Genomic DNA, 25,108 nt, shown 5'->3' on the forward strand with positions numbered 1-25,108 from the left:
CTAGAGTGTGGAGCACCAGAGGGCTAGTACACCTGCAGCTCTGGTACACAGCCAGTCAGTGGGTGGATCCAGACAGAGGCCTTTGCCCAGGAAGCCAGGATGATTTCATCTCTATGACAAACACCATCATTCAGGAAAGCCTGGAGCTGTGCAAGTTTCTGGGAGATGAGAAGAAAATGCAAGCCATAACCTTTGACATTAGGAAATTTTGTTGCAGATCTGGAACTCATGTTGCAAGAAGAGCAAGACCTCCCCAGTTTCCAGATCAGTTGCTGGACAACAGAAGCCCACATTTTTCCTGGGTCTCAGATCCTGCCCTGAGCCATGGTAGATACCCCGTCTGGATTTGCTTTTAGCAGAGAGACCCAACGGCCAGCCTCTGTATTTCTTTTTCTTCCCTGAGAATCATTCAGCTTCTGTTTTTAGGATATGTCTCCAAAACAATAGAACAATAAGACCTTTTGTTTTTTTAACTAACTTGCTTGATCTTTATTGCTCTTGAGTCTGAAGGCCCAGCAGAAGAACACTAGCCTGGCAATCATGAGAGCTAGGTTTTTCCCTGAGCAAGTTCATTTGCTCCTCTTGGCCTTAGTTTCCTTACACACAAAATGGGACATGTAGCCTAGATGATGGACAAAGGTGTGATATTCTAGGATTCTGATCTCTGTTTTCATCCTTTCACAAGGTGGGGTTAGACAATGATGAAAGACTAGGCTTGCTCTAAGATTCAGTGTTTCTTTGAGTTAAACACAGGGCTCTCCCTTTGGGCTCTCTTTCTTCTAAACATTCTGACACAGAAAAATTAGCTGGATATCTTTGAGCCTAGTCATCTGGCAGCACATTGAGGTTTTGTTGTTCTGAGTCTCTAATCCCAAAGCCTTGGAGAAGGGGAGGCTGAGGGGGTTGGGTAGTGATATGTGTGTGAGAGGAAGTAGAGAACAGCTCCTCCTCTTCCCCTGAGGCATTACACCTGCCAGCAACATATCCTCTGGAGCCACTGGGGAAGTCCAGGAACACATGATGTAGCTGGTTCTGGAGGACACGTCAAACTTGGTGGAGGGCCCTGCATTTTCCTCACCGAGACATATCTGCATATGGGCTCTCATTTGCATGTACACACATGGCTGGGTTGAACATAAGCAAAGTGCTTTTGAGGGGATGGGAAGAAGAGGAAGGGCTCTCAAAACATATTTTGAGACCTTTATTTCTCAGATAAAAGAATGTTAGAATGTTTTCTGGTCTGAGACTAGGGGTTAAGGAATGAGAAAAAGTGTTTCTGAGGTGAATCTACTTATCAGCAACTTGAAAATGCAAATTAGGCCCATCAACACACATACACCCAAAAGGATACATAAATATACAAGTATAGGGGGCACCTGGGTGGCTCAGTCGTTAAGCGTCTGCTTTCGGCCCCAGGGTCCTGGGATCGAGCCCCACATCGGGCTCCCTGCTCAGCGGGAAACCTGTTTCTCCCTCTCCCACTCCCCCTGTTTGTGTTCCCTCTCTCGCTGTGTCTCTCTCTGTCAAATAAATAAAATCTTTTAAAAGACAAAACAAAACATACAAGTATAGGAATGTATAGACAATACACATATGACCAAACAGGCACATCTAAACCCAGGAGCACCCTGGAACCTACGTTTCCACCCACATAGCTATGATCATCCTTTTTCCTGGTTTGTCCTTTATGGTTTGCAAAAATGCTTCTCATGTTCAACCTTATATATCCTTTTGACAATAATCCTGGGAGGTATCAGTTATTGTTACCTCAGTTTTTACAGATGAGGAAACTGAGGCTTAGGGTTAATCAATTGATTTGCATAAATTTTTTGGACCAGTAAATGACAAAACAGAGGTTAAAAACAGATCTTCTGGTTCCAAATTCATTGTTCTTTATATTATCTTATGCTGCATTCTAAGTGACACTTTCTTTCTCTCTCTCATGCATAGACAAAAAAAAATAATGCAGCTATCTAGCTGCATACACACACACACACACACACACACACACACACACACACACGAATCAACCATATACAACTCTAGCCATTAGCAGAAGGTATTGAGCAGAGTGCTCTTTTGGAGGCCTCAGTAACTGGGGAGGAGTCTGCTCAAAACTTTGAGGCATTCTCCCTCTGTTCCTTGTCCATTTACCTATGCTTTTTCAGAGTATTGAAAAGAGTTTCAATTGACCTTGCTAATATGAAGCCTTTGATTTTCTACCTCAATGCTTAGGATGTAAGGAGTGGTAGAAAGAACACATTATTTCCATAATGTTTCTTGTCTGTCCCTTGCACAAGGCTGGGAGCTCTGTGAGAGTAGTGACTTCTCTATGTCTATATCCCTGGAGCCTAGTGCAGTGTGTTGTGTATAGTAAGCATACACACACATTTTCTGAATGAATAAAATGAATGGCTGGATGAATAATAAAGTCAAATGGCTTAATTTCAGGTTCTTACTTGTAATGTGATCATGGCCAAGTGACCTCAATTTTTTGAGCCTCAGTTACCTTAACTGTCAAATAAGGATTGATACCTATTCTGTCTAATTAAGATGTTCTTAGGAGTAAATGAGATAATGATTTGAAAGTGGCTTTGTTTTCACCTGAGGGTTTTTAACATACTGGTTTCATAGATTCTTAGAGTATAGGAATCTCTTCTTCAACCTCCCAGAGCATGGGCTCCTTCAATCTTTGCTAACACATCTCCAATTATGACTTCAGTACTTTTGGGGGCGGCAGAGGGAGAGGGAAAGAGAGAATCTTAAGCAGGCTTCATGCCCAGCACAGAGCCCTATGTGGGGCTCGATCTCATAACCCTGAGATCATGACCTAAGCCAAAATCAAGAGTCAGACACAACTGACTGAGCCACCCAGGCGCCTCATGACTTCAGTACTTAGTCACTGACTCTCCAGTTTTAGACAGATATGATAAGAACCTTCTTCCTTGCATCTCATTATAGCTTTCTCCCAGCTCTGTCCTTTGGGGCCATATAGAGCCCATCTGTTACCTTTCCTTAAGGTGACCATTCTGAAGTCCAAACACATAGACAACATCCCCGTGAATCTTTTCAAACTCAAACCATCTCAGATCCTCCAACTGTTTCTCATGCATCCTGGGTCCCAGGCCCTCCCCAACTAGCTCACTCTCCTATGGGTATACCCCAATGTGTGTGTCTCCCCTTAAAGTGGGGGAACCACAGTAGCATACAGTTCTTCAAATGGGGTCTGACTAGGGAAGAAGAGGATAGAACTGCCCTTTCCTCCTGGACCTTGGTCTTCTAGGTTTGAATGAAGTCTCCTGGAAACCACAGCTTACTGCTAACATTTATGAAATTTATTATCAAGTAAAACCTCAGAGGTCTTTTCAATTGTTTTATTTTATTTCATTTTATTTTTTATTTATTTTTATTTCATTTTCTTTTATTTACAGTGTTATATTAGTTTCAGGTGTATAATACAGTGATTCAACAATTCCATACATTGGTTTAGTCACATCTTCTCCATCTTTTCCTCATGACGTCAACTTTTTGGACTCCAGCACAAACATTACATTTGTTCTAATTTTAAGTTTTACCATTATTTGGGCCTGTCACAATCTTTTTGGATCCTAACTCTATTGCCTAACCTATCTACATTCTCTCCAAATTCTTATTTTTATTCTCTTTTGTTCTCTTCTTCTCTCTTCTCTTCCTCTTTTTCCTCCTCCTATTCATGTTTCTTTTCTTTTTTTTTTTACCATTTTATATAATTACAAAAGTAATTCAGGCTCACTGAAAAAATTAAATAATATAGAAATATATACATTAAGAAGTAAAAATTTTCTCTTTACTCTCCTCTCTAATCCCAGTCCCCTTTCTGGAGATAACAACTGGTATGATTTGCTGTGCATATTTCCCCTTTTCTGGGGATTTACATATGTATAAGCATATGGATATTTTAATTTGTAAATAGTATCATATTATTCATATAGTTCTGTAACTTCACAGTCATAGTAGTTCTTTTACTGGTAGTTAATGGTTTTAAAAGGCTGAAGAGCGTCCTGTTGAATGGATATACCATATTGTATATTGTATATAATTAATCCCCTAGTGATGGATATTTAGTCTGTTTCCCTTAATTATTAGAGTATCATAGTAAATGTTCTTGTTAATTTCTCTTTGTGAACAGCAGAGTGTTTCCCTAAGGTAGACTGGTAGCAGAGCTGGCACACACACACACACACACACACACACACACACACACACACACACCACACACAAAAGGGGAGAGAGAGAGAGGGAGAGGGAGAGAGAGAGAGTTGTAAGTGGAGGGAGGAGTAATGAGACAGGAATAGGAGTATCTGTTCTATTAGTTTTGTCTCCTAACAGGAGAACTTAAGTCAGTGTAAGGGGAAATTTGGGCCATTAGAGAATTTGGACATAATACAACTTGATAGGCCTGCAGGGCTAGACATGAGAATGGATCCCTCTCTTCCCCTGGCCTAGCTGAGCAATTGGTCCTGAGCTCCAAAGATATGCCTGGAAGTGTGTTGGACTCCTTCTGCTTGGAACACAAAATATGATCCCTTTCCAGGAGCAATTATAGCCCAGCCTGAATGGAGGAAAAGAAAAAAAAAAAAAAAACAGCAGTTGACAAGACAAAGCAAGATGTGGGAGGGAAGCCAGATGAGCCCTGTGGACCTTGGGCACTACAGGAGCTGGGGAGAGGCAGAGTAAAAGGAGGGCAGGAGAGATCAGGGAAGGCTTTGTGCAAAGACAAGAGTGAGCACACTATACTGTGTACATGTAGTGGGAGTAACCTGGCTTCAGGGGAAGGGCTGTTCTGGGGAGCTGTGGGAGGAAGAGAAGGCTGCAATGGTTAAGTGTGTACGTTGGGCAGAGGGGGTCATCCGACGACTCTAAGCACAAATGATGGCTACATTTCTGAAGATCACCATGGTGCCTATGTGGAGGATGGCCATGTGGAAGATGGCCTGGATGGGACAGCCTGGAGGCAGGGAGACCAGGAGCCACTGAGGGTTGACCTAGGGCACTGACAGTGGAGATGAGGGGCAGAGAAGCTGTGAAAGACAGAGAGCAGAGCTTGGTGACCAGATGGTAGGGGTCAGGCAGAGGGGAGTTAAAGATGATGACAGTAGGCACACAAAGGACAGCACCAACAGCAAAACCAGCAATGGATACAGAGCCAATAGGAAGGAGAGCTCCTAGGGTGGAAGAGGTGAACACCCCTTACAGAGCCTCATATAAAACCAGGCATCTGGTCACTGCTAGAGGCATGGGTGGAGTGGACCAATAGTTTCCTTCTAGGTGTATTGAGTTGTGAACTGAACTGTGAGTCATTCATGGAGGTTGCCATATGCTCAGCAGGCTATCTGGCCACATATGGTCTCTGGTCACCGGGCATAGGGCTGGGGGCTAGTGACTCTATTGGGAGACCCCTTCTGCAGGGCTAATTTCATATTCCAAGAGGACACTGGCTCAAATTGAATTGATATTGGCTGGCTGGGGGAAGCTCTTGAAAAGTTTCCACGCTTTTTGGAGGAAAAGCCAGAGAGAAGCTCTTCCCTCTCACTGTGGTCCATTAGTATGATTAATAATAAATATTCCTGGGCACTTGATATTGGCAAGATCCTGTATCACCACTGTTTATTATTACCCCGCCCCCCCCGCTATCTCAAGCTGTCTAATGTGACCGCTGAACTGTAGGGGTGCTGAGGATGCTCAAAAACAATATTTCTCTACTGTTCAAGTATACTCTACTCACAGCCATATTATACCAGGAGGACCTATTTTCTTTGGGGAGATAGCAGTATATATTTTTACTAATTCTCTTGTTTCTGTAAAGAGTACAGCTAGCCTAGTGCTTGGGATACTGACCCAGAGGAAGGAAGAGAGAGAAAGGCCTTAGAGTGTGTGGCCTCAGAGTAATGTTTGCTCTCATCTCTGACAAATTTCTCTTTTATGAATGGGGGAGGGGCGCCTGGGTGGCTTAGTTGGTTAAGCGTCGGACTCTTGATCTCAGCTTAGGTTTTGATCTCAGGGTGGTGAGCTGAAGCCCCAAGCTGGGCTCCATGCTGGGTGTGGAGCCTACTTGAAAGAAAGAAAAAGAAAGAGAAAAGAAAGAAAGAAAGAAAGAAAGGAAGGAAGGAAGGAAGGAAGGAAGAAAAGAGAGAGAGAGAGAGAGAGAGAGAGAGAGAGAAAGAAAGAAAGAAAGGAAGGAAGAAAGGAAGAAAGAAAGAAAGAAAAAGAAAAAAGTGGGTAGAGGAGAAGAGCAACTTCAGAGGCTTAGTTAATTCCTTCCCTAATCAACAGCCAAGAGCAATTGTGCTTAGTGAAGCAGAAAAGATCTAATTTAGATGTAAAGAAGGACTTTCCAGCTGTGATGAAAATGAAAAGCAGCCCTCAGAAAGTTCTAAGTGATGGAATCTTTCAACTGTTACCGTCCAATAAATGGGAAGGCAAGGGTGCTTCTTTATCCAAAGTATCTCTGGGTTTCAGTACTGCTCCCTATCCAGTTCCTCTCTGGTATTGTCTCTCCTGCACTATTGTGTCCTCTGAAGGAGAAATACAATTTAGAATGTAGAAGCTTCTTTATTGCAGTGAGTTTAGATCCCAGGTGTGGGAGATGATTACAAGTCTAATCTCATTTCTCTCTTGAATTTGGCATAGGCTTTCACATACATCTACATTATGCAGTTCCTGCTCTCAATTTCCTTGACTTTGATATCCAGACTTGCTGCTGCTCCAGAATAGCCCCAGTCCCCCAGGAATTCTGAGCCTTTCCACTTGGACCCCATGTCTTGCCCTAAAGCTCAGATCTTTTGCATCTCTTGTCCCCTTATACAGATGCTTCCAGCTTCCTTGGACTCCAGCTCTAGAATTTTTCTGTACCACCTCTGCTCATAACTGGCCCTCACCTACCTTTACTGCTTGAAAAATACTTGCTAACTCCTCCTTGAACCTTCTGAATTCAAATCTTCTGAATATCCATCTTTATACCTTTTACTTCCCTCACCCAGAGTAGCCCTTATTCACATGTCTTCTCTCTACAAACAGTGGCATAAAGGCCATCATATCTAAACCTAAGTGTGGGGATTACTCTGACCACAGGAATATTGAGCTAACTCTCATTTCACATGGGATCATGGTAGAAAGTAGGGTGGGGGGAGATCAGAAGTTCTGGCCATATAGGTATAAAGTGTTTTACAAATAAGAAACAAAGATGTGTTTCTCTGGCCATCTTGAAGAACAAGAGAGCACCTCAGCTGCTTCCACTTTGCTCTGGAGATGGGGGGCTAACTAAGATGGGGCCCTCCTAGCCTAGAGGGTTTTAAATGTAACCTTCAAGCAATGTCCAGCTGCTTGACCATAATCACCATAACCAGCTTCTGTCTTGTGAAGTTGGAGGGGGGACTACTTCTCTTGTTCTAGGTTTCAAAATTTCTTGCTTGTATTATCGCAACAGTTTAACTGAATTCTTTGTCTTCTCTACTATCCCTGAATCCATTCTTTACACTTATTGCCTGATCTTGGGTAAGTTCTTTCCTATTTCTGATCCTCAGTTTCCTCAACCTGAATGGAGGCTTGACTAAACAGTTTCTGATAGTCTATGCTTTCTTCTTATTTCCCACCCTTCTCCTCCCCAAAGGGCAAACCCTATCCTTCTCTCTTGGTCCCTCTTTCCATCAACTTCCTTAACTTCCCCACCCTCGGATCTCCCTTTCCCTATTTGAATTCCTGTGCCCCTTTTCCCTTTTAATAGTATGTTCAGCTCCTTGACACTCCCTAACCAGCTCTCTCTTGTGTGTTACAGGGAGTGTTGACATGGGACATGGGGAATGACACACAGGGGGTTTCCATTTTCCAGGAATGGTAATGAAAGTTGGAGTCTCCAATCAACTTCCTTTCCCCCTTTAAGCACTTAGCCTAGTCTGAGGCCCTTGTGGGCTTTAATAAATGAGGGAATCAGTGAGTTCTTTGAATTTCTGGGAGTAAAGGGCCATGGTAATGTCAAGGAATGTGATTGGCTGCTCTTGCTATCCCTGCTGCTCAGACTTTCTTGGGAGTGTTGCTCTTCCTTGGAGTGTCAACTGCTCAACTTAAGAAAATAGTTTGGACAGGGAACTTTTTTTTTCAATTCTGTAATACATCTAAAGTAATTTTATTTTTTAAATTTTATTTTTAATTCCAGTATAGTTAAAATACAGTGTTATATTACTTTCAGATGTACAATATAGTGATTCAGTAATTCCACACATCACCCAGGGCTCATCACAACAAGTGCACTCCTTAATCCCCATCACCTATTTCACCCATCCTCCCCTCCCTATCTCCCCTCTGGTAACCATCAGTTTGTTCTCTATAGCTAAGAGTTGTTTCTTGGTTTGTTTCTTTCTCTCTATCTCTTTTTACTTTGCTTGCTTTTTTTGTTTCTTAAATTCCACATATGAGTGAAATCATATGATATTTATCTTTCTCTGGCTGATTTATTTTACTTAACATTACACTCTCTAGCTCTATCCATGTCATTGCAAATGGTGAGATTTCATTCCTTTTTATGGCTGAATGATATTCTATTGTGTATATATACCACATCTTCTTTGACCATTCATCTGTTGATGGACACTTGGTCTGCTTCCATAATGTGGCTACTGTAAATAATGTTGCTATAAACATAGAGGGGCATGTATCCCTTTGAATTAGTGATATTGTATTTTTTTGGGTAAAAATACACAAAAGTATGATTACTGGATCATAGGGTAGTTCTATTTTGAACTTTTTGAGGGACTTCCATATGTTTCCAACAGTGGTTGCATGTTTGCATTCCTACCAACAGTGCAAGAAATTTCCTTTTTCTCCATATCCTTGTCAACACTTGTTGTTTCTTGTGTTGTTGATTTTAGCCATTCTGACAGGTATGAGGTGATATCTCCTTGTAGTTTTGATTTGCATTTCCCTGATGATGAGTTGAGCAGGGAACTTTGTTTACCCTAGCACACATCAATGAATCTTGACAGCACTGAGAGAAACTGAGGCACACTGATTCATGCACATTGTTGAGTTGGGAAAGTAGAGGAGCAGGGAATAGGACAGCTGATTCCTGAGGGCAAATGCAAGGTCAGTCCTTATGCAACCCTACTAGACTCAACTATTGTTCTAGGGATTCTACTTCCTTTCTCATCCTTTTATAATGTCAGAGTGGGAAAGGACCTTGGAAGCCCAGGAATCCAGTCCTTTGTTACTACAAAAGGGGAAATGCAAGTCCAGAGAGGGGAAGGGACTTCCCAAGGTCACAGAGTGAGTTAATGGCTAAGCTACAACTAGAAGCCAGGTGTCCTGACCACCCCTTTCAAGTATCCATTCCACTTCTCCAAGTTGGCTCATCATCCTTGAGGTATGTGGTGCCCTACATTGTAAAGGATACTCAGACCATACCCGCACACAGTTGCCTATGGATAGGAGGAAAAAGAACTATGATCAGTCATTTTCAAAGTAAAACTCAAACTTGGGGTGCCTGGGTGGCTCAGTCGTTAAGTGTCTGCCTTTGGCTTGGGTCATGATCCCAGGGTCCTGGGATCGAGCCCCACATCGGGCTCCCTGCTCCATGGGAAGCCTGCTTCTCCCTCTCCCGCTCCCCCTACTTGTGTTCCCTCTCTCACTGTGTCTCTCTCTGTCAAATCAATCAATCAATCAATCAATCAATCTTTTAAAAAAAGTAAAACTCAAACTTATTCAGATAACTGCTAGTCTTGAGCTCTATTGTCCTGGGATTCTGTGACCTTGAAAGAACTAGAATGATTGCTGGCAAACACATCTCAAAGGCATGGACTGAGGGCGCATCCAACCTGGGAGATTATAGCCTTATCAGAAAGTAAACACATAAATCATGAATGTGTTGGGGAAGGGAAGAAGGTGAAGATTGGGATTTGAAGGAAGGAAAATGAATAGAGGACAGATACAGAAAAGAAGCCAAATTCTTTTGAAAATGAGGATTGGGGCACCTGGGTGGCTCAGTCGTTAAGCGTCTGCCTTCAGCTCAGGTCATGATCCCAGAGTCCTGGGATCGACCTCAGCACCGGCATTGGGCTCCCTGCTCAGCGGGAAGCCTGCTTCTCCCTCTCCCACTCCCCCTGCTTGTGTTTCCTCTCTCACTGTCTCTCTGTCAAATAAATAAATAAATAAAATCTGTAAAAATACAAAAAAAGAAAATGAGGATTGAGTAGAAGTGGGGAGGAAATATGATGGGAAAAGAGATATAGAGACCTACAGAAGAGAACGAATGAGGTGTTGAAAGACTTCAGGCAGTGTTGCCAAGAGAAGAGAAATTTCAGGGGGACATGTGATCTTCAGAGCTCTCAGGAATTATTAGGGACAGTAGGGGATTTGTGTGGCCACAGGGAACAGAGCTGAGAGCCATAGGGGAAGTCACAGAGAAAAGGAGTTCAGCTACACACAAGGACTTTCTGAGAGTCAGAGCTGTCTTGAGAGGGAACAGACAGTTTTGATAGGTAGTTAGCGCCCCATTAGTGGAAACTTGCAGTCAGGGGCTGTAAGCCTCTGCCAGGGTGCCGCCCAGGGCCGGGCCCTGCTTGGGGGTGGGGCCGGATGGCCTGGATTTGAAGGGGTAGGGGCTGTGAAAGGGGTGGGAAAAAGAGTAGGCCTGTGTGGGGGGTGGGAGTTCCCCATGGAACGCCCAGGCCCAGCCTGACCCCCACGTGGCTGGTGTGGCCGGGCTGGGCTGGGCGGGGCGAGGCCAGCGGCCGGCGAGAAGGCGGGCGCGAGGGCGGGGAGCAGCGCGGAAGCCCAGCCACATAAAGAAGCGGGCGACGCGACAGGGCGGCTCTTTCCTGGGTGGGGTTTGTGAAGTCGTGGCCCGTTAACAGGAAGCCGAGCAGTTGCCCCAACGCTAGAGAGGGACCCAATCCGAACCTCCAGCCCCCAGAGTCCGTGCCGTGTGTACTGTGTGCTCACTGCTGCCAGACAGCTTCTAGCCGAACTTTATCAACTCTGCCACTTTTGCAGCCACCATGCCTAAGACGGTGAGTACGGGGATGTGCGCAGCCGCCCTGGGGGCTCTAGCTGACTCTGGTAGCCTAAGCTAGGGGCTTGGCTAGCCATCCGCCCACTCAGAACGCTGCGTCCTCCACCAAGGCCTGGGTTGGGGAGGGGCGAGATTGGAGTCCCGGTCTGGTGAGCCCCTCGGGTGTGAGTGGGTACCGGGCTAGAAGTGTGGACCGGGCGGGACCGGCCTCTTTCTCAGATTCCAGTTTCCTGCGTGTGGGATGAGGCAGTAGGGAAGGTTCCTTAGGGGCCCGAGGTCTCCTCTTGCTCCTGACAGGCTATGGGGGCAGGGGAGAGGAACACTTCCTCCAGTTCAGGAATTGGCGCCTTTCCGGGGGCCAGGAGGGGCCATGGGAAGGGAGTAGGGAGCTGCAGTGGGCTGATCCTGCACCCCCATTCACCTTTCTCATAGTCTCCCCTGGAGGCTCCAGATGTTTCCCACTAGTAGGGGAGGAAAGAGTTGGTGGAGGAGAGAGTTGTGGAGGGATTCATCATCAGAGGTTGTTTGCTTCTACCCAGGATCACTAATTACTTCACTGGGAGGAGGAGGTCTGCTCTACTTCCTAGGGTAGAAGACTGGTTTCTTCCTCCTCTCCACCGACAGATCCTTGCCCTTGCCTTTGCTTAATGGCTCTCTATCTCCTCCTATCCCCTCCAGACTGTTCTGTGAGGGCCTCACATTTCTAGAATGGTGGTAGCTTCTAGGATTTGATCTCCACCCCACTGGCTGATAGAAGAACAGAAGCCTCCTGGGAGTGGGGCCTAGGGAGGCCGGATGCCCAGAAGGGAGGAGGGGCATGGGAGGGGTGTGCCTGAATAATGAGTCCTGCTTGCTTTTGTGCAAGTCATACCAAGAGGCTACTGGGGCCCTTCTCTTGTTCAGGAAGGCCTGGTGACTACCCTGGCTTAAGTCCCTAAGGCAAGCAGCTTGTGATTCCAGACCCCTCTCCCTAGAGGACTGTTTGAGCCTTGTAGTGCTGAGATAGTGACTAGTAGCCTTGAGAAGGTCTGAGGGTCCCTGGAGGAGAGAAGTGGGGGGCCTGGTTCATTGGGTGTGTGCTGAATTTGGTTGCCACGTTGCTATATTCCAGCTTTTCTGCCAAGTCATTCTTGCCTTTCCAGAACCCTATTAGAAACACCAAGTTTTCAACAAGTATGTGCTTCTACATTCTCTTTTTAAAATTACTCATGGTTTTATGACATGGGGTTTTTTCCACACTTGTTCCCCCTCCCCCAACACATATAAAGTGAGAGAGAATGGTTTTGAAAAGAGAAAGAGGGGGAAAAAAGTTGTCTCTGCCAACACAGAGGATTATAAAGATCCTTCCGGGTCTCTGCCAACACAGAGGATTATAAAGATCCTTCCAGGAGACCCTTTTTGAGTTTATCTCTCTGTGGGTGGTTTTACCTAAATAGTTGGGTGGATCTTTGGGAACAGACTTTGACCCATGATGTCTCTTCACTACTGGCATCTTTCATCCTCAATTCTAAAATATCTCACCTTTAAATGCAACCTGACGGGCCTGGAAATTTTCTCAAAGTTGCCTTAACCATCCCATCTCAGTCAGAAGTGGCAAAGAAGATAGCCTGGTGATCCTTTTCCTAGGCTTGGAGAGAGGCTGGAGAATGAGCTGTTTGAGGTCAGGCCTAGGGTACTGAAGGTACCTGAATATTGAAAGTATTTTTATGCAGATTGAAACTTGAATCAAATTGGAAGGAGAGGGCTGAATTTTGATGGTCTGAAAGCTTTGGAGAATTTTCCATGCTGTTCAGTTCAAGGAATGGTCAACTTTTAGGAGAAACAACTATATCATGCCTATTAAGACCATAGAATCTTGACCTGAAAGGGACCTCTGAGACTGTCTAGTACAACTTTCTTCCTGTCCCCACCCCACTATTTCTCTCTTTTAACTAATGAGGATGTTGGGCTTAAAGAAAAGAACCTACCTAGGAGCACATGGTGACATAACCAAGATTGGGGCCAGGCTTTTTGATGCTTATCTCAATGACCCTCTATTCTGACTCAATGATTAGGTTCTTGAAGTTGAGTCCTCTCTCCTGCCCAAAGCAAACTGCCCCCTGTTCTTAGGACTTCCTGGTCCTCAATAAAAGGAAGTATATAATTTAGACAAAGTAACATTGGCATTTGGTGGTCTCCTGGTGAGAGTTGGGGGTTTCACAAGGTGCCCCCTGTTACTTTTCTCATTCCCCATCCCAATGCTGAAGCATCCAGGGGCATATACTAGTTCACTGCATGGCAGCTAGTAATTTTAATGGAGGAAGAATATTCCTATTTTCTGCTCCTTCTTCACTAGTTAGACTATTAGGCTATTTCTGGATTATGACAGATAGGGAAGGGTAGTGGAAAAATAAAATCCGTTCATTCATATTAACTATGTCTACAGTCTGTCCAGAGTTGGTTTCAGTTTTACAGCCAGTTGTCTCCTGTAGTCATCCCAACCTCCATTAAATCTGTTAAAACATGCTTCTCTGCACCCTCTCCCTGCCAATTCTTGGATTCTGCTTCTAGTTGCCAGTTTCCTAAGTCTGCCGGAATGAAGAAGCTTATTTACTGACATCTACATTTTCTGCTAAGACAGTTGTTAAAAAAAAAAAAAGCTTTCCCCCTCCCTGCCCTCTTTAAATTTTTTTAGGTCACAAAGTCTTTGGGACGTTTTGATTCCCTAAAAAGAGATTGTTTTGAATTTCAAGGTTTTCTTGAGTTTTAGGTTTGTTAGAGTTGAAAAGGCTTTTCACAACTGTCAAGTCTAACGCTTCTCATTGTATAGATGGGGAAACTGAGACCCACAGATAAGGAGGGGGCTGACCTAAAATGATATAGCATGTCAGTAGCAAAGCCAGGACTTGAATTTAAGTCTTAGAGTATCAGTCTTGGTAAGACATTTTCAGTTTGCTGGATTTTTAGCCCTAGCTCAACAGGTCAGGGAAAGGTGATCAAATGATTGCTGATGGGACCATCCACGTGAGCAGATGTAGAGTCCACCTCCTTGAAGTATTTGAAGGCTTCTGGATCTGCATTCAGCTAAACTTTAACAGGGACTCTGTGGATTGTTTATTCTCCTGCCATTCCTAGCATTGCTTGAGCCACTCGAGTGGCACTAAAATGGTACTTTGTGAAAAGAAGGCAAAATCTCAGTCTTTTAACTCTTGAAGCAACCCTACCTACAGACTTCAGGGTGAAGCAAGGGATTAGGAATGGAGGTTATATGTGAGAGAGGGTGACTCTGGATCCTGCATCTCTCCACCTCTTTATTTCTCCAGTTCAGTCGGCTCTTTGTGAAAGTGTAGATGATAAAGCAGGAACCATCTTGGGGATTTCCTTTAGGCTGGTCCTTGAATAGCCCTCTGGGCAGAGAGGGGCTGATGGGGCGAGGACACTTGAAGGCACCAACTATCTATACTTAGTCTCGTAGAGGTGAAAGTTGCTCTGTGAGTGGGTGACTGAGGTGGTATTGACCACTAGTCTGCTAACTTTCCATTCTTCTCTAGCTACCTGTTACAATAGCTTTGTTTTAAGCGTGTTATTTTTACTTTTTTCTCTTCCTCCTCTCAGGAGACTGCTTTCCTGGATGGTGAAGTGGTATTTAGAGGTCATCTGGTCTGTCTCCCTGACTCCAAATCCAATTCTATCTCCATGAAATGAGATGACAGCTACATTTATTCTGAACTCTGTTCTACTAGTGTTGCTCAGCAACAGTCTGTCTAGGTTCCTTTGTATCTTCCTGGGAGTCCCCCTCGCTGGAATTTCCACACTCAAGGTCCCCAGAGGGGAGAATATCTGGCTCCCAACACTACCAGAGTTGGGCCTTTAATGGCTAGAGTTGATGAAAATTGGCATTATTACAAGTTAGGAATAGTGTGTTTCTGATTTTTCAAAGATAGAACTGAGTTTATCATGTACATCTTTCCCAGTCTTTTCTCCCTGCTACCACACCCCACTCTTCTGCCCCAAAACAAAACAAAACAAAAACCAAAGTACAAAGGTGGTCTCCTTTAGGCCAGTCTAGTGGTCAAGTGGAGAGGTGGTCTTGTCATGATTGGCTGGCTTTGCTGTTCATCCCTCCCATTTCATGCCTGATAGAGCTGAAAAACTTTTCAATTCCAGGTTCTGATTTGTAGTATAGGAGCAGTCACTTGAAGGGTAGCTCAGGACTCCATTGATTTGGAAAGTGGCAAGTAACACTGACCTGAGAATTTTTCTTGTCTTTCCATGTAAGAAGAACATCTTCCTTGTCCTCAATAAAGTGATCCAAATGAAGTAGATATTTAGGCAAGTCCTTTCTTTAGGCTCTCAGTCTCTTCAGTTTGTCATGAGGGTACTATAAAAAGTAGTAAGTACACTCTAGGGACCTTTCCAACTGATGTCCTTGAAAGCCTTGATGATACAGCTTCAAGCCTCCCATTTCTATGTTTTTTCCTTCAGACATTTTTTCCTCAACATTTGAGTGCCTTCTATATACCAGACAGTGTGCTAGGCTTTGCTGGGAATACACAGTTCAGCAGCACTTACCAGAATGTACCTTCTTTGTTCCCTTACACCTCTGAAGTACTGTTTTTTCCTGGGTACTGAGTTCGGAATGGAATTTCTAGCTTGGGAGTTGGTTTGTTTCATTAGTAGCTTTAACAGAAACACTGGCATGAGTGTTCTTGGCTGTTTCTTCTTAAGTTTATAGAGGGGAAAGGGCTATGTCTTTCCTTACTGAGGAATAAGAAAGAAATCAATGACACTGTATTGTGAAGGTTGACTGAAGAGCCTCAGACAAACACTGAAAACTGAATGGGTTTCCCTCCCTTTCTTTTCACTGGCTGCCAGTAGCATATACCTCCTGTAGTTCTACTGAAATGCTAGGAATCTGCTAGTTATGTTTCAAATGTACTTTTAACCTTGCGAGTGGTAGTTAGACTTTGAGGAGCTGGTGGGCATAAACCAACTTCCCAAGATATCTACCACCAGTGAGCTGAGGTACAACATTTCAAATGCATCTCCACTTAAGATGACTTAAGCCTTAAGCTTCACTTGAGCTGATTGTTCTGGATGGTCTAGGTTTCTCACATGGGTGTTTTGAACCACAGAGCAAATGACCTGGCCTTAAACTTTGAGTTCTACCTTTATGTTTTAGATGGTGACAGCAAAGGCCAGAAAAGGGAAGTGATATGAGTGAATGGTAATAAGGTTGGGACTAAAACCCAAATTGGCTGGCCCTCAGTGTAGGGGAGGAACTATTTTTTTTAAGACTTTTTCATTTATTTTAGAACACGATTTGAGCCAAAATCAAGAGTCAGATGCCCACCTGACTGAGCCACCCAAGCACCCCTACGGGAGGAACTTTTAAGGTTTACCTTTTAAATGGCACTTGGTGCAGGGTGCTCAGTGTTTCCTACCTCTGTGCTGGGGGTGACTTGACCATAGTGTTATTATGGTCATGGGAAGAGCAAGTCCTTCTGAGTGTGTAGAGCTGAGTTCAGAGGTTATATGGTTATGGTTCAGGCTCTGACAGTGCCTTTGGGACTTTTTGTAGCACTTCCCAGGAAGGTAAATGTTTTTTGCTTTGTTTGCTAAAAGTGATAGAAAACAGATGTGTGTGTTGAAGGGAGGTAAAGAGAGGAGACTAGCCACATTTTCCTGCTTGAGACTGGGCCTCAACTGTCCTAAAAGTTTTTATGGAGTGGAGTTATTTCTTTTAAGTATTCATAGCTAGAGGAGTCAGTCAGCTTGTTCAGGGTCACATAAAGTTGGAAAGGAGAACTTAGCTTTCCCAATTACTGAGTTAGTGGTCTCTTACTAACTTGCCTGTCTTGGAAGAATGACTCTGTTCACCAAGGGGACACAGACTTCCAGAGAATTGGCTCTATGGTGATTACATTAACAAGATGGCTGCAGTGGAGTTCCCCTAAATAGCTTCTGCTGTAGCAGGTTTCAGTCAGTGGGTGACTCAGTTTTTCTGGGGCCCCAGAATGACTGTTTCTCTTCCTGATCACTCCTCACCCAAATTATTGCTTTCTCTTTGCCTTCTTAAATTTTGAGTTCTGACCTCTCTGCATCTGACTCAATGCTCCAGCTTGACCTGTTCCTTGAATTAGGAGAACATTATGGTACTTCCATTAGTACTTTGGTGGAAGTATTTTCTTCTGTAGCAGTCATTTGGATTCAGACTGGAGTCTCCTGGACTCAACCCTCACTACTCACCTCTAGGTGTTGTAAGCCAAGCCTGGGGCAGGTAGAGAGGCCCCCGCCAAAAAAAAAAAAGACCTTTCAGGACTTCATAGAAAGGTAGCATAGAGTAGTGGGGAAAGCACAGACTCTGGAACCAGACTGCTTGGACTCAAATCCCAGCTCTGTGACCAATTAGTTATGTAGCCTTGGGCAAGTTACTTAACTTGTATGCCTCATTTTCTTCAACTGTAAAGTGAAGATAATAGTAGTACTTATTTCACAGGGCTTGTTCTGAGGATTAAATGAGGCAATTTATGTAAAGTGCTTAGAACTGTGCCTAGCATCTAATAAGTTAGATGCAAATGTTTGTTATTATAATTACTTATGTAACTGAACTATTATATGCCCGACCCTGTGCTAGGTAAGATAGGTAAGAAAGAAGGCAGGCAGTTGCATTCTCACCATTTATTGAGTGTTTGTACAAATAAATGAATGGAGTATAAATTGCTGCCTTAACAGATCTCCTATTTAATTGGAGATTTAGGGCTAACTCACTTAAAAACACTTTGACAAAAATAAATTTTACATGGCATTCTCTATAGATTTTGAGAAGAAGGGGGTTTAATGGGACATGAACAGGGCTTTGAAGGAAGTGTATACTTGTGAGTGGTGGCTGTTCTGGGTGGGAGAGTGATGTGGTTTTGGTATGTGGACATAAACCCTAGGCCAGTGCTCTCTTGAAAGTGAGTTTGGGGGCGCCTGGGTGGCTCAGTTGGTTAAGTGTCTGCCTTCAGCTCAGGTCATGATCCCAGGGTCCTGGGATCAAGCCCTGAGTTGAGCTCCCTGATCAGTGGGGTGTCTGCTTCTCCCTCTCTCTCCTTCCGCTCATGCTTGTGCTCTCTCTCTCTCTCAAATAAATAAATACAAGCTTAAAAAAAAAGAAAGTGAGTTTGTCTGAAATGAAGGAAGCATTGAGGTGTTTCAAGGAGAGCCACAGAGTACATGTAAGCATAGACCAAGTTACTCCTTGGAAGGTCAGTTAGAGCCAATAATTCTGAAGGGGTTTGTTGGGGAAGACTGCACCTTGGGTTTTCTAGAATTGGGTGAATTTACTGAAGTAAATTTTATTGTCTTTGTTGCCCATGTAGATATTTTGTGTGGCAGAGTATCAGTCAGGGCCTAATGAGAGAGAAAAGTTGAGATGTGGGCATTTGGTCTCACAAAACAAAGTATAATCTCAAGAAATCCTTTCCTAGATATGTATTTGGGAGGTGACAGGGGTCAGGGCCTAGAAGGGGGAATAATGCATACCTATCAGTCTTGGTCAGCATTTCCTTCCCTCTCTTTAGTACTGAACTCCCTTAAATACCTGGGAAGGGGGGTGCCTGGGTGGCACAGTCAATTGAGTTAACGACTCTTGCTTTTGGCTCAGGTTGTGATCTCAGGTTTGTGAGATGGAGCCCCGTGTGGGGATCCATGCTCAGTGCAGAGTCTGCTTGAGATTCTTTCTCCCTCCGCCCCTCCCACTTGTGCTCTCTCTCTCTCTCTAAAATAAATAAATCTTAAAAAAAAATACCTGGGAAGGATTGAGGCTTTATTTTTCTTCAGTGTAGTGTGTTTAGATAAGGTCCCTCCCTGATTTTACTGTCTTGGTCTAATCTGCCCCCTACCACTCCCTACCCTGTCCTTTTTCAGAAATCTCAGCCTAAAGGTTAGATGAAGTACACCAAGAGGTTCTTATCTGTTGTAATCTTTGACTGAGGTTGACTAATCTGTGGTATGGAGTTATAGGGCGGGGTCAAGGTAATAATGTCATCTGTTTGAGTGTCATAAGTTAAGTTGTACAAAACTTTGCTATCTTCAAGGTTTTTTTTAATCTTTTATTTATTTATTTATTTTGGGGCGGGGGAACGAGCAGGGGGAGAGGCTGAGGGAGAGGGAGAGAGAGAATCTCAAGCAGACTCCACACTGACCTTGGAGCCCACTGGGGAGCTCAGTCTCATGACCCTGAGATCATGACCTGAGCTGAAATCAAGAGTTAGACGCTGAACCAGCTGAGCCACCCAGGCACCCCACTATCTTCAAGGGTTTTAAGTGAGCAAAACTCCCCTTCAAACATCCTTGCAGATATGCTTGGGAGATTAATAACTCAGAAATCCCCTTGCTGAGAACAAAAGTCACTTAACCTCTTTGCCTTTGAAATTTTCTTTTCTCTAATATGAAACTATCAACAATATGTAACTGGAGTAGATCAGAGCCCTCTTCCCCAGGTTTCTTACTTCTCTTGGCACCTAGGCCATGGTGGATCTAGAATATGCTTAGTGAGAACATCTGGCATTTTGCTTCAAAGTTACACTATACCTCTCTGCTGGTACTTGAAAAGCTGCTCCAGCAGAGCCTGAGGGTGGGCCTGGGGAAAATCTCTTTTGGTTGTCTTTCTCTCTGCCATAGCCTGGGCATTTTCCTAAGGTTGGGAGTTTGCCTCCTGGCCTTAGGCCAGTTGCCAGAGGAAACCAGTGACTAAACGCTTCCTCTCTGCGACGTCAGCTTTTGGAACCTTTCCTGATGATTCCCTACCAGTCAAGTATGCCTTATTTGGCTATTTTCTCCCCCCTCAAATGCCCTTTACCACCTCAACTAGTCCCCTGTTCTTTTTTGGTACAGGGAATGCCTTTCTCAAGTTTATATGGTGCCATCTGCAAACTTTTCTTTTTTTTCCTAGTGTGGGGCTTGCTCAGAGCAGGTGGTTGAGGCTCTTTGATGGAGGTGGGGGAGAGGTGGGAGAGAAGAGAGAAAGATGGAGGAGCTCTGGAATGACTGTGATTTCTCCACCCCGCTTTCATTTCTCCCCATTCTTTTTTATCTCTCCTGGCTCTCTTGACACAGTCTGGTCACCCCTGTCTAGCTTCTTACGTAGCTCTCTGACAGCTTAGGGGTAGTCTTGCTTCACCTAAAAAGGCTCAGAGTATGAGGTAGGGCAGGGTCATCCTGAGCCTCTCAGCATCTTAAACTATTCCTTTAGAGTAGGTAAAGCCTTCCAGTTTGTGTGTGCCTTTTGTATACCCAAGCTTCTCACTTGACTTTCCTGAGTGGAATGGGTCCAATGTCCCTCTGCCTCCCATCCTCAGTCTTGAATTAGGTTAAAAGAGCTGAGCTTTTTGACATTTAAATCCTGACACATTTGTCTGGATGTTTTTTTCTTAATGCTTTTTAATAGAAATGGTGCAATGAAAAGAATAGTGTACTTAATCAGGATATCTGCTTCTTAGTCTCTGCCTGTGTGACCTTGAACAAGTCATTTCTATGGGCTGTAGTTTTAATATCTGTTATAATGAGAACATTGGCTTTTCCTGAAATTCTTTTATTTGTGCCCAGTCTTTAAGAAGATAGTAAGGCTTCTTGGAAAGAGTGTAACAAAACAGAGCAGTGACTATTTGGAGAAGTTGCCTTCTCTTTACAATGACATTGGGAACATTATCTGCCCCCCCCTCAGTTATCCATGTGTAAGTAACCCTCTTTATTTCCGTGAGCTTAGAGGTCTTGGATCCACCTACCACAGAGCTCACTGTGGGCATCCTGGCTTGGAGAGACAACTGTTAACTAAATACCTTGGGTGGGGTTTTGGAGTCCAGCCTGCAAACCACAATTGCTGGCTATTTTGGGTCATTGGTGACTCCAGGAAGAATAGAAGACCCTGGAATTGGTCATTGTTCCAGCAGGGAAGGGGGAGACTAAGAAACGAACCAAAACTGAATGCAAATGAGATTTGACTTCCTTTACCCCCTTCCTCTACAATATCCCTCTTCTTAGGGCTATGAAATTGCTTTTGGCCAAGTCTTAAATTGCTAAGGTCCCCTTCCTTTTCCTCTCTCTGAGTCACTGATATCTATGTTGCCCTTGCATGGGAAGAGATAGGTGATTTGGGCTTGGGAGGAATTTCTAGTGAGGGAGATTGCCACATGCCTAGTGTTAAGCCTTCAACTGATCCTGTATTTTGTGAATATGGCTTTCTTTGGGGTTAGACCTGTAGATCAAAGGAGAGTGATTTCTGAATTTCCCGTCAAAGTCTAATGGGCTGATGGGGCATAAGCAAGTTCCTAGAAATGAAGTGCTCTTGGCTGGATCTGTTTTCACCCATCTTCTTCCTCTTTAGTGACATTTTATGTAGTTATTACTCGTGAATCAAGGATCTCAGGCTGTAGTTCAGCCACCTAGGAGTTGGCCATGAATTTGATTTTCACCTACCCTGAGCTCCCCGGAGGGAGGGCATGATGGAAATATTCTTGGTATTTGTCTTCCTTTGTTTGGTAACAAGTTCCTAGGACAGTTTGACCAAAGAAGGCTTAGTTGGGTAGAGCTGGGCAGTGCTTTTGGGTAGAAGATTCTTCCCCAACATTGGGCTGAAATAGCCTCCAGGCTGTGTAGGAACTTGCTGCTGGGTACAGCCACCTTGCTGTCAGCCTTTCCTTTCTAGAGGCCTCTCAGGTGGTAGATTAGAATGACTGTTCATGAGGGAGAGTAAGCAAGCAGGTGGATGAGTGAGAAGGGGAGAAGGAAAGAGGAGTCAAATGGAAGAAGAGTAGTTATTTTTCTATTTCCCCTTTTTATAAAACCCACCATGACATATGACAGAGTTTAGTAAATGGAGAAATCTTCTATAAATCCACCATTTTTAAAAAATTTTTTTATTGTTATGTTAATCACCATACATTACATCATTAGTTCTTGATGTAGTGTTCCATGATTCATTGTTTGTGCATAACACCCAGTGCTCCACGCAGAATGTGCCCTCCTTAATACCCATCACCACACTAACCCATCCCCCCACGCTCCTCCCCTCTAGAACCCTCAGTTTGTTTTTCAGAGTCCATCGTCTCTCATGGTTTGTCTCCCCCTCCAACTTACTCCCCTTCATTCTTCCCCTCCTGCTATCTTCTTCTTTTTCTTTTGGCTTAACATATGTTGTATTATTTGTTTCAGAAGTACAGGTCTGTGATTCAACAGTCTTGCACAATTCACAGCGCTCACCATAGCACATACCCTACCCAATGTCTATCACCCAGCCACCCCATCCCTCCCACCCCCCACCACTCCAGCAACCCTCAGTTTGTTTCCTGAGATTAAGAATTCCTCATATCAGTGAGGTCATATGATACATGTCGTTCTCTGATTGACTTATTTCACTCAGCATAACACCCTCCAGTTCCATCCACGTCGTTGCAAATGGCATGATCTCATTTGTTTTGATGGCTGCATAATATTCCATTGTGTATATATACCACTTCTTTATCCATTCATCTGTCGATGGACATCTTGGCTCTTTCCACAGTTTGGCTATTGTGGACATTGCTGCTATAAACATTGGGGTGCATGTCCCCTTCGGATCACTACATTTGTATCTTTGGGGTAAACACCCAGTAGTGCAATTGCTGGATCGTATGGTAGCTCTATTTTCAACTGTTTGAGGAACCTCCATACTGTTTTCCAGAGGGGTTGCACCAGCTTGCATTCCCACCAACAGTGTAGGAGGGTTCCCCTTTCTGCGCATCCCCACCAACATCTGTCGTTTCCTGACTTGTTAATTTTAGCCATTCTGACTGGTGTGAGGTGGTATCTCATTGAGCTTTTGATTTGGATTTCCCTGATGCCGAGCGATGTTGAGCACTTTTTCATGTGTCTGTTGGCCATTTGGATGTCTTCTTTGGAAAAATGTCTGTTCATGTCTTCTGCCCATTTCTTGATTGGATTATTTGTTCTTTGGGTGTTGAGTTTGATAAGTTCTTTATAGATCTTGGATACTAGCCCTTTATCTGATATGTCATTTGCAAATATTTTCTCCCATTCTGTCGGTTGTCTTTTGGTTGTGTGGACTGTTTCTTTTGCTGTGCAAAAGCTTTTTATCTTGATGAAATCCCAATAGTTCATTTTTGCTCTTGCTTCCCTTGCCTTTGGCGATGTTTCTAGGAAGAAGTTGCTGCGGCTGAGGTCGAAGAGGTTGCTGCCTGTGTTCTCCTTTAGGATGTTGATGGACTCCTGTCTCACGTTTAGGTCTTTCAACCATTTGGAGTCTATTTTTGTGTGTGGTGTAAGGAAATGGTCCAGTTTCATTCTTCTGCATGTGGCTGTCCAATTATCCCAACATCATTTGTTGAAGAGACTGTCTTTTTTCCATTGGACATTCTTTCCTGCTTTGTCAAAGATGAGTTGACCATAGAGTTGAGGGTCCATTTCTGGGCTCTCTATTCTGTTCCATTGATCTATGTGTCTGTTTTTGTGCCAGTACCATACTGTCTTGATGATGACAGCTTTGTAATAGAGCTGGAAGTCCGGAATTGTGATGCCGCCAGCTTTGCTTTTCTTTTTCAATATTCCTCTGGCTATTCGGGTCTCTTCTGGTTCCATGCAAATTTTAGGATTATTTGTTCCATTTCTTTGAAAAAAGTGGATGGTATTTTGATGGGGATTGCATTGAATGTGTAGATTGCTCTTGGTAGCATTGACATCTTCACAATGTTTGTTCTTCCAATCCATGAGCATGGAACCTTTTTCCATTTCTTTGTGTCTTCTTCAATTTCTTTCATGAGTATTTTATAGTTTTCTGAGTACAGATCCTTTGCTTCTTTGGTTAAATTTATTCCTAGGTATCTTATGGTTTATAAATCCACCATTTTAACATAGCATTTATTATTTTTTTATATTTCTTGTCATAGCTCATATATGTATTATAATTTTCCATGGTGCAGTCATAGTATGTATAAAAAAGTACTACTACTTTATCCTTACTTAATATATCACTAAAAACTTAGGTAAATGCTGCTTAGTTTTTAAAAATGAACACTTTAATGGTTTTATAAAATTCCATCCAATGGTTGTGCCATAATTTACCATTACTTTCAGGAGTCATTTAGATTACTCCCAGCATTTGCCAGTATTTATAACACTGCAGTGAATGTGAGGAAGAGAAAATCTAAACCCCTTAGCATGGTATATATAGAGAGCCATTTGATACCTGGCTCCATCCTAGCCTACTTTCTGGACTTACCTCCCTACATGTATGCTATATTATGGCTTTGTGGGATCAAGGTTTTCCAAGTAAGCCGTACCTTTGATATATTTCAGCTCTAGCATATGTCTTTTCTTTCAGTTTGAAATGTCAGGAGTGTCTTCTTCACCTTCCTCCACTCCATGTCATCTCCACTGGAAGCTTTTTTTAATACTCCTAGGTAGTATTAGTTGCACCATCCTCTGTGTGCTAACTGTACTTCCTTTATAAGAAGTTCTTTTATGATACATACTATGTGGTGTTACAACTATCTGGGTTCCCAGACTTTCTCCTTCAGTAAACTCATGGACTTGAAAGTTTCTAACTACCCTGCCTCAAGAAGGGGCTCTTGTCCAGGTGGAGGTGGTTAGGTCTTTGAAGAATGTATAGTCAGTGACAGACTTAGAGAGAAGCAGTGCTAATGTATGCAAGGGATCCAAGAATGTTGAATTAGAACCTGGTAGGATATACTAGACAATAGTAATAGAAAAAATGCACCTTAGAGAAGGGAAAGATGATTAGCCCCTATAGGGCAGATAGGTGCCTGAGAGAGAATCTTGTTGGCCTTGACCCACCAGTGCAAACTTCTTAAATCATTCCAGATCTCAGTTTCATATCTGCAATATGGAAAGAGTAATAGCACCTACTTCTTAGGCTTGTGGCAAAGATTCAGGCACTAATGCATCTGAAAGTGCTCTGTGAGGTGTGGGGTACAAGGGAGGGAAGGTAGGTCCAGGATATCCCAGAATTTTTCTAGTTGTCCTCTTAACGTTCTTTCCTATGTGTGTTTCCTATAAAGCCTCCGAGCCTAGAATGCCAGATGCTATGGT

At 43.6% G+C, this 25,108-nt stretch overlaps 1 protein-coding gene across 1 annotated transcript in view; it reads left to right on the forward strand.

The window, feature by feature from the left end:
* The first annotated feature begins 10,832 nt into the window (after positions 1-10,832).
* MSN (moesin) overlaps positions 10,833-25,108 on the forward strand; it is a 66,525-nt gene continuing 52,249 nt past the window's right edge. Inside the window, exon 1 of the mRNA XM_025862833.2 lies at positions 10,833-11,039. Within this exon, the coding sequence (XP_025718618.1) occupies positions 11,028-11,039 (12 nt within the window). The 5' untranslated portion in view covers positions 10,833-11,027. The remainder of the gene's footprint in view (positions 11,040-25,108) is intronic.

This window comes from Callorhinus ursinus, unplaced genomic scaffold (assembly GCF_003265705.2).
Source record: "Callorhinus ursinus isolate GAN/ISIS: 27379988/994484 unplaced genomic scaffold, GSC_fseal_2.0 scaffold66, whole genome shotgun sequence".
NCBI classification, from domain to species: domain Eukaryota; kingdom Metazoa; phylum Chordata; class Mammalia; order Carnivora; family Otariidae; genus Callorhinus; species Callorhinus ursinus.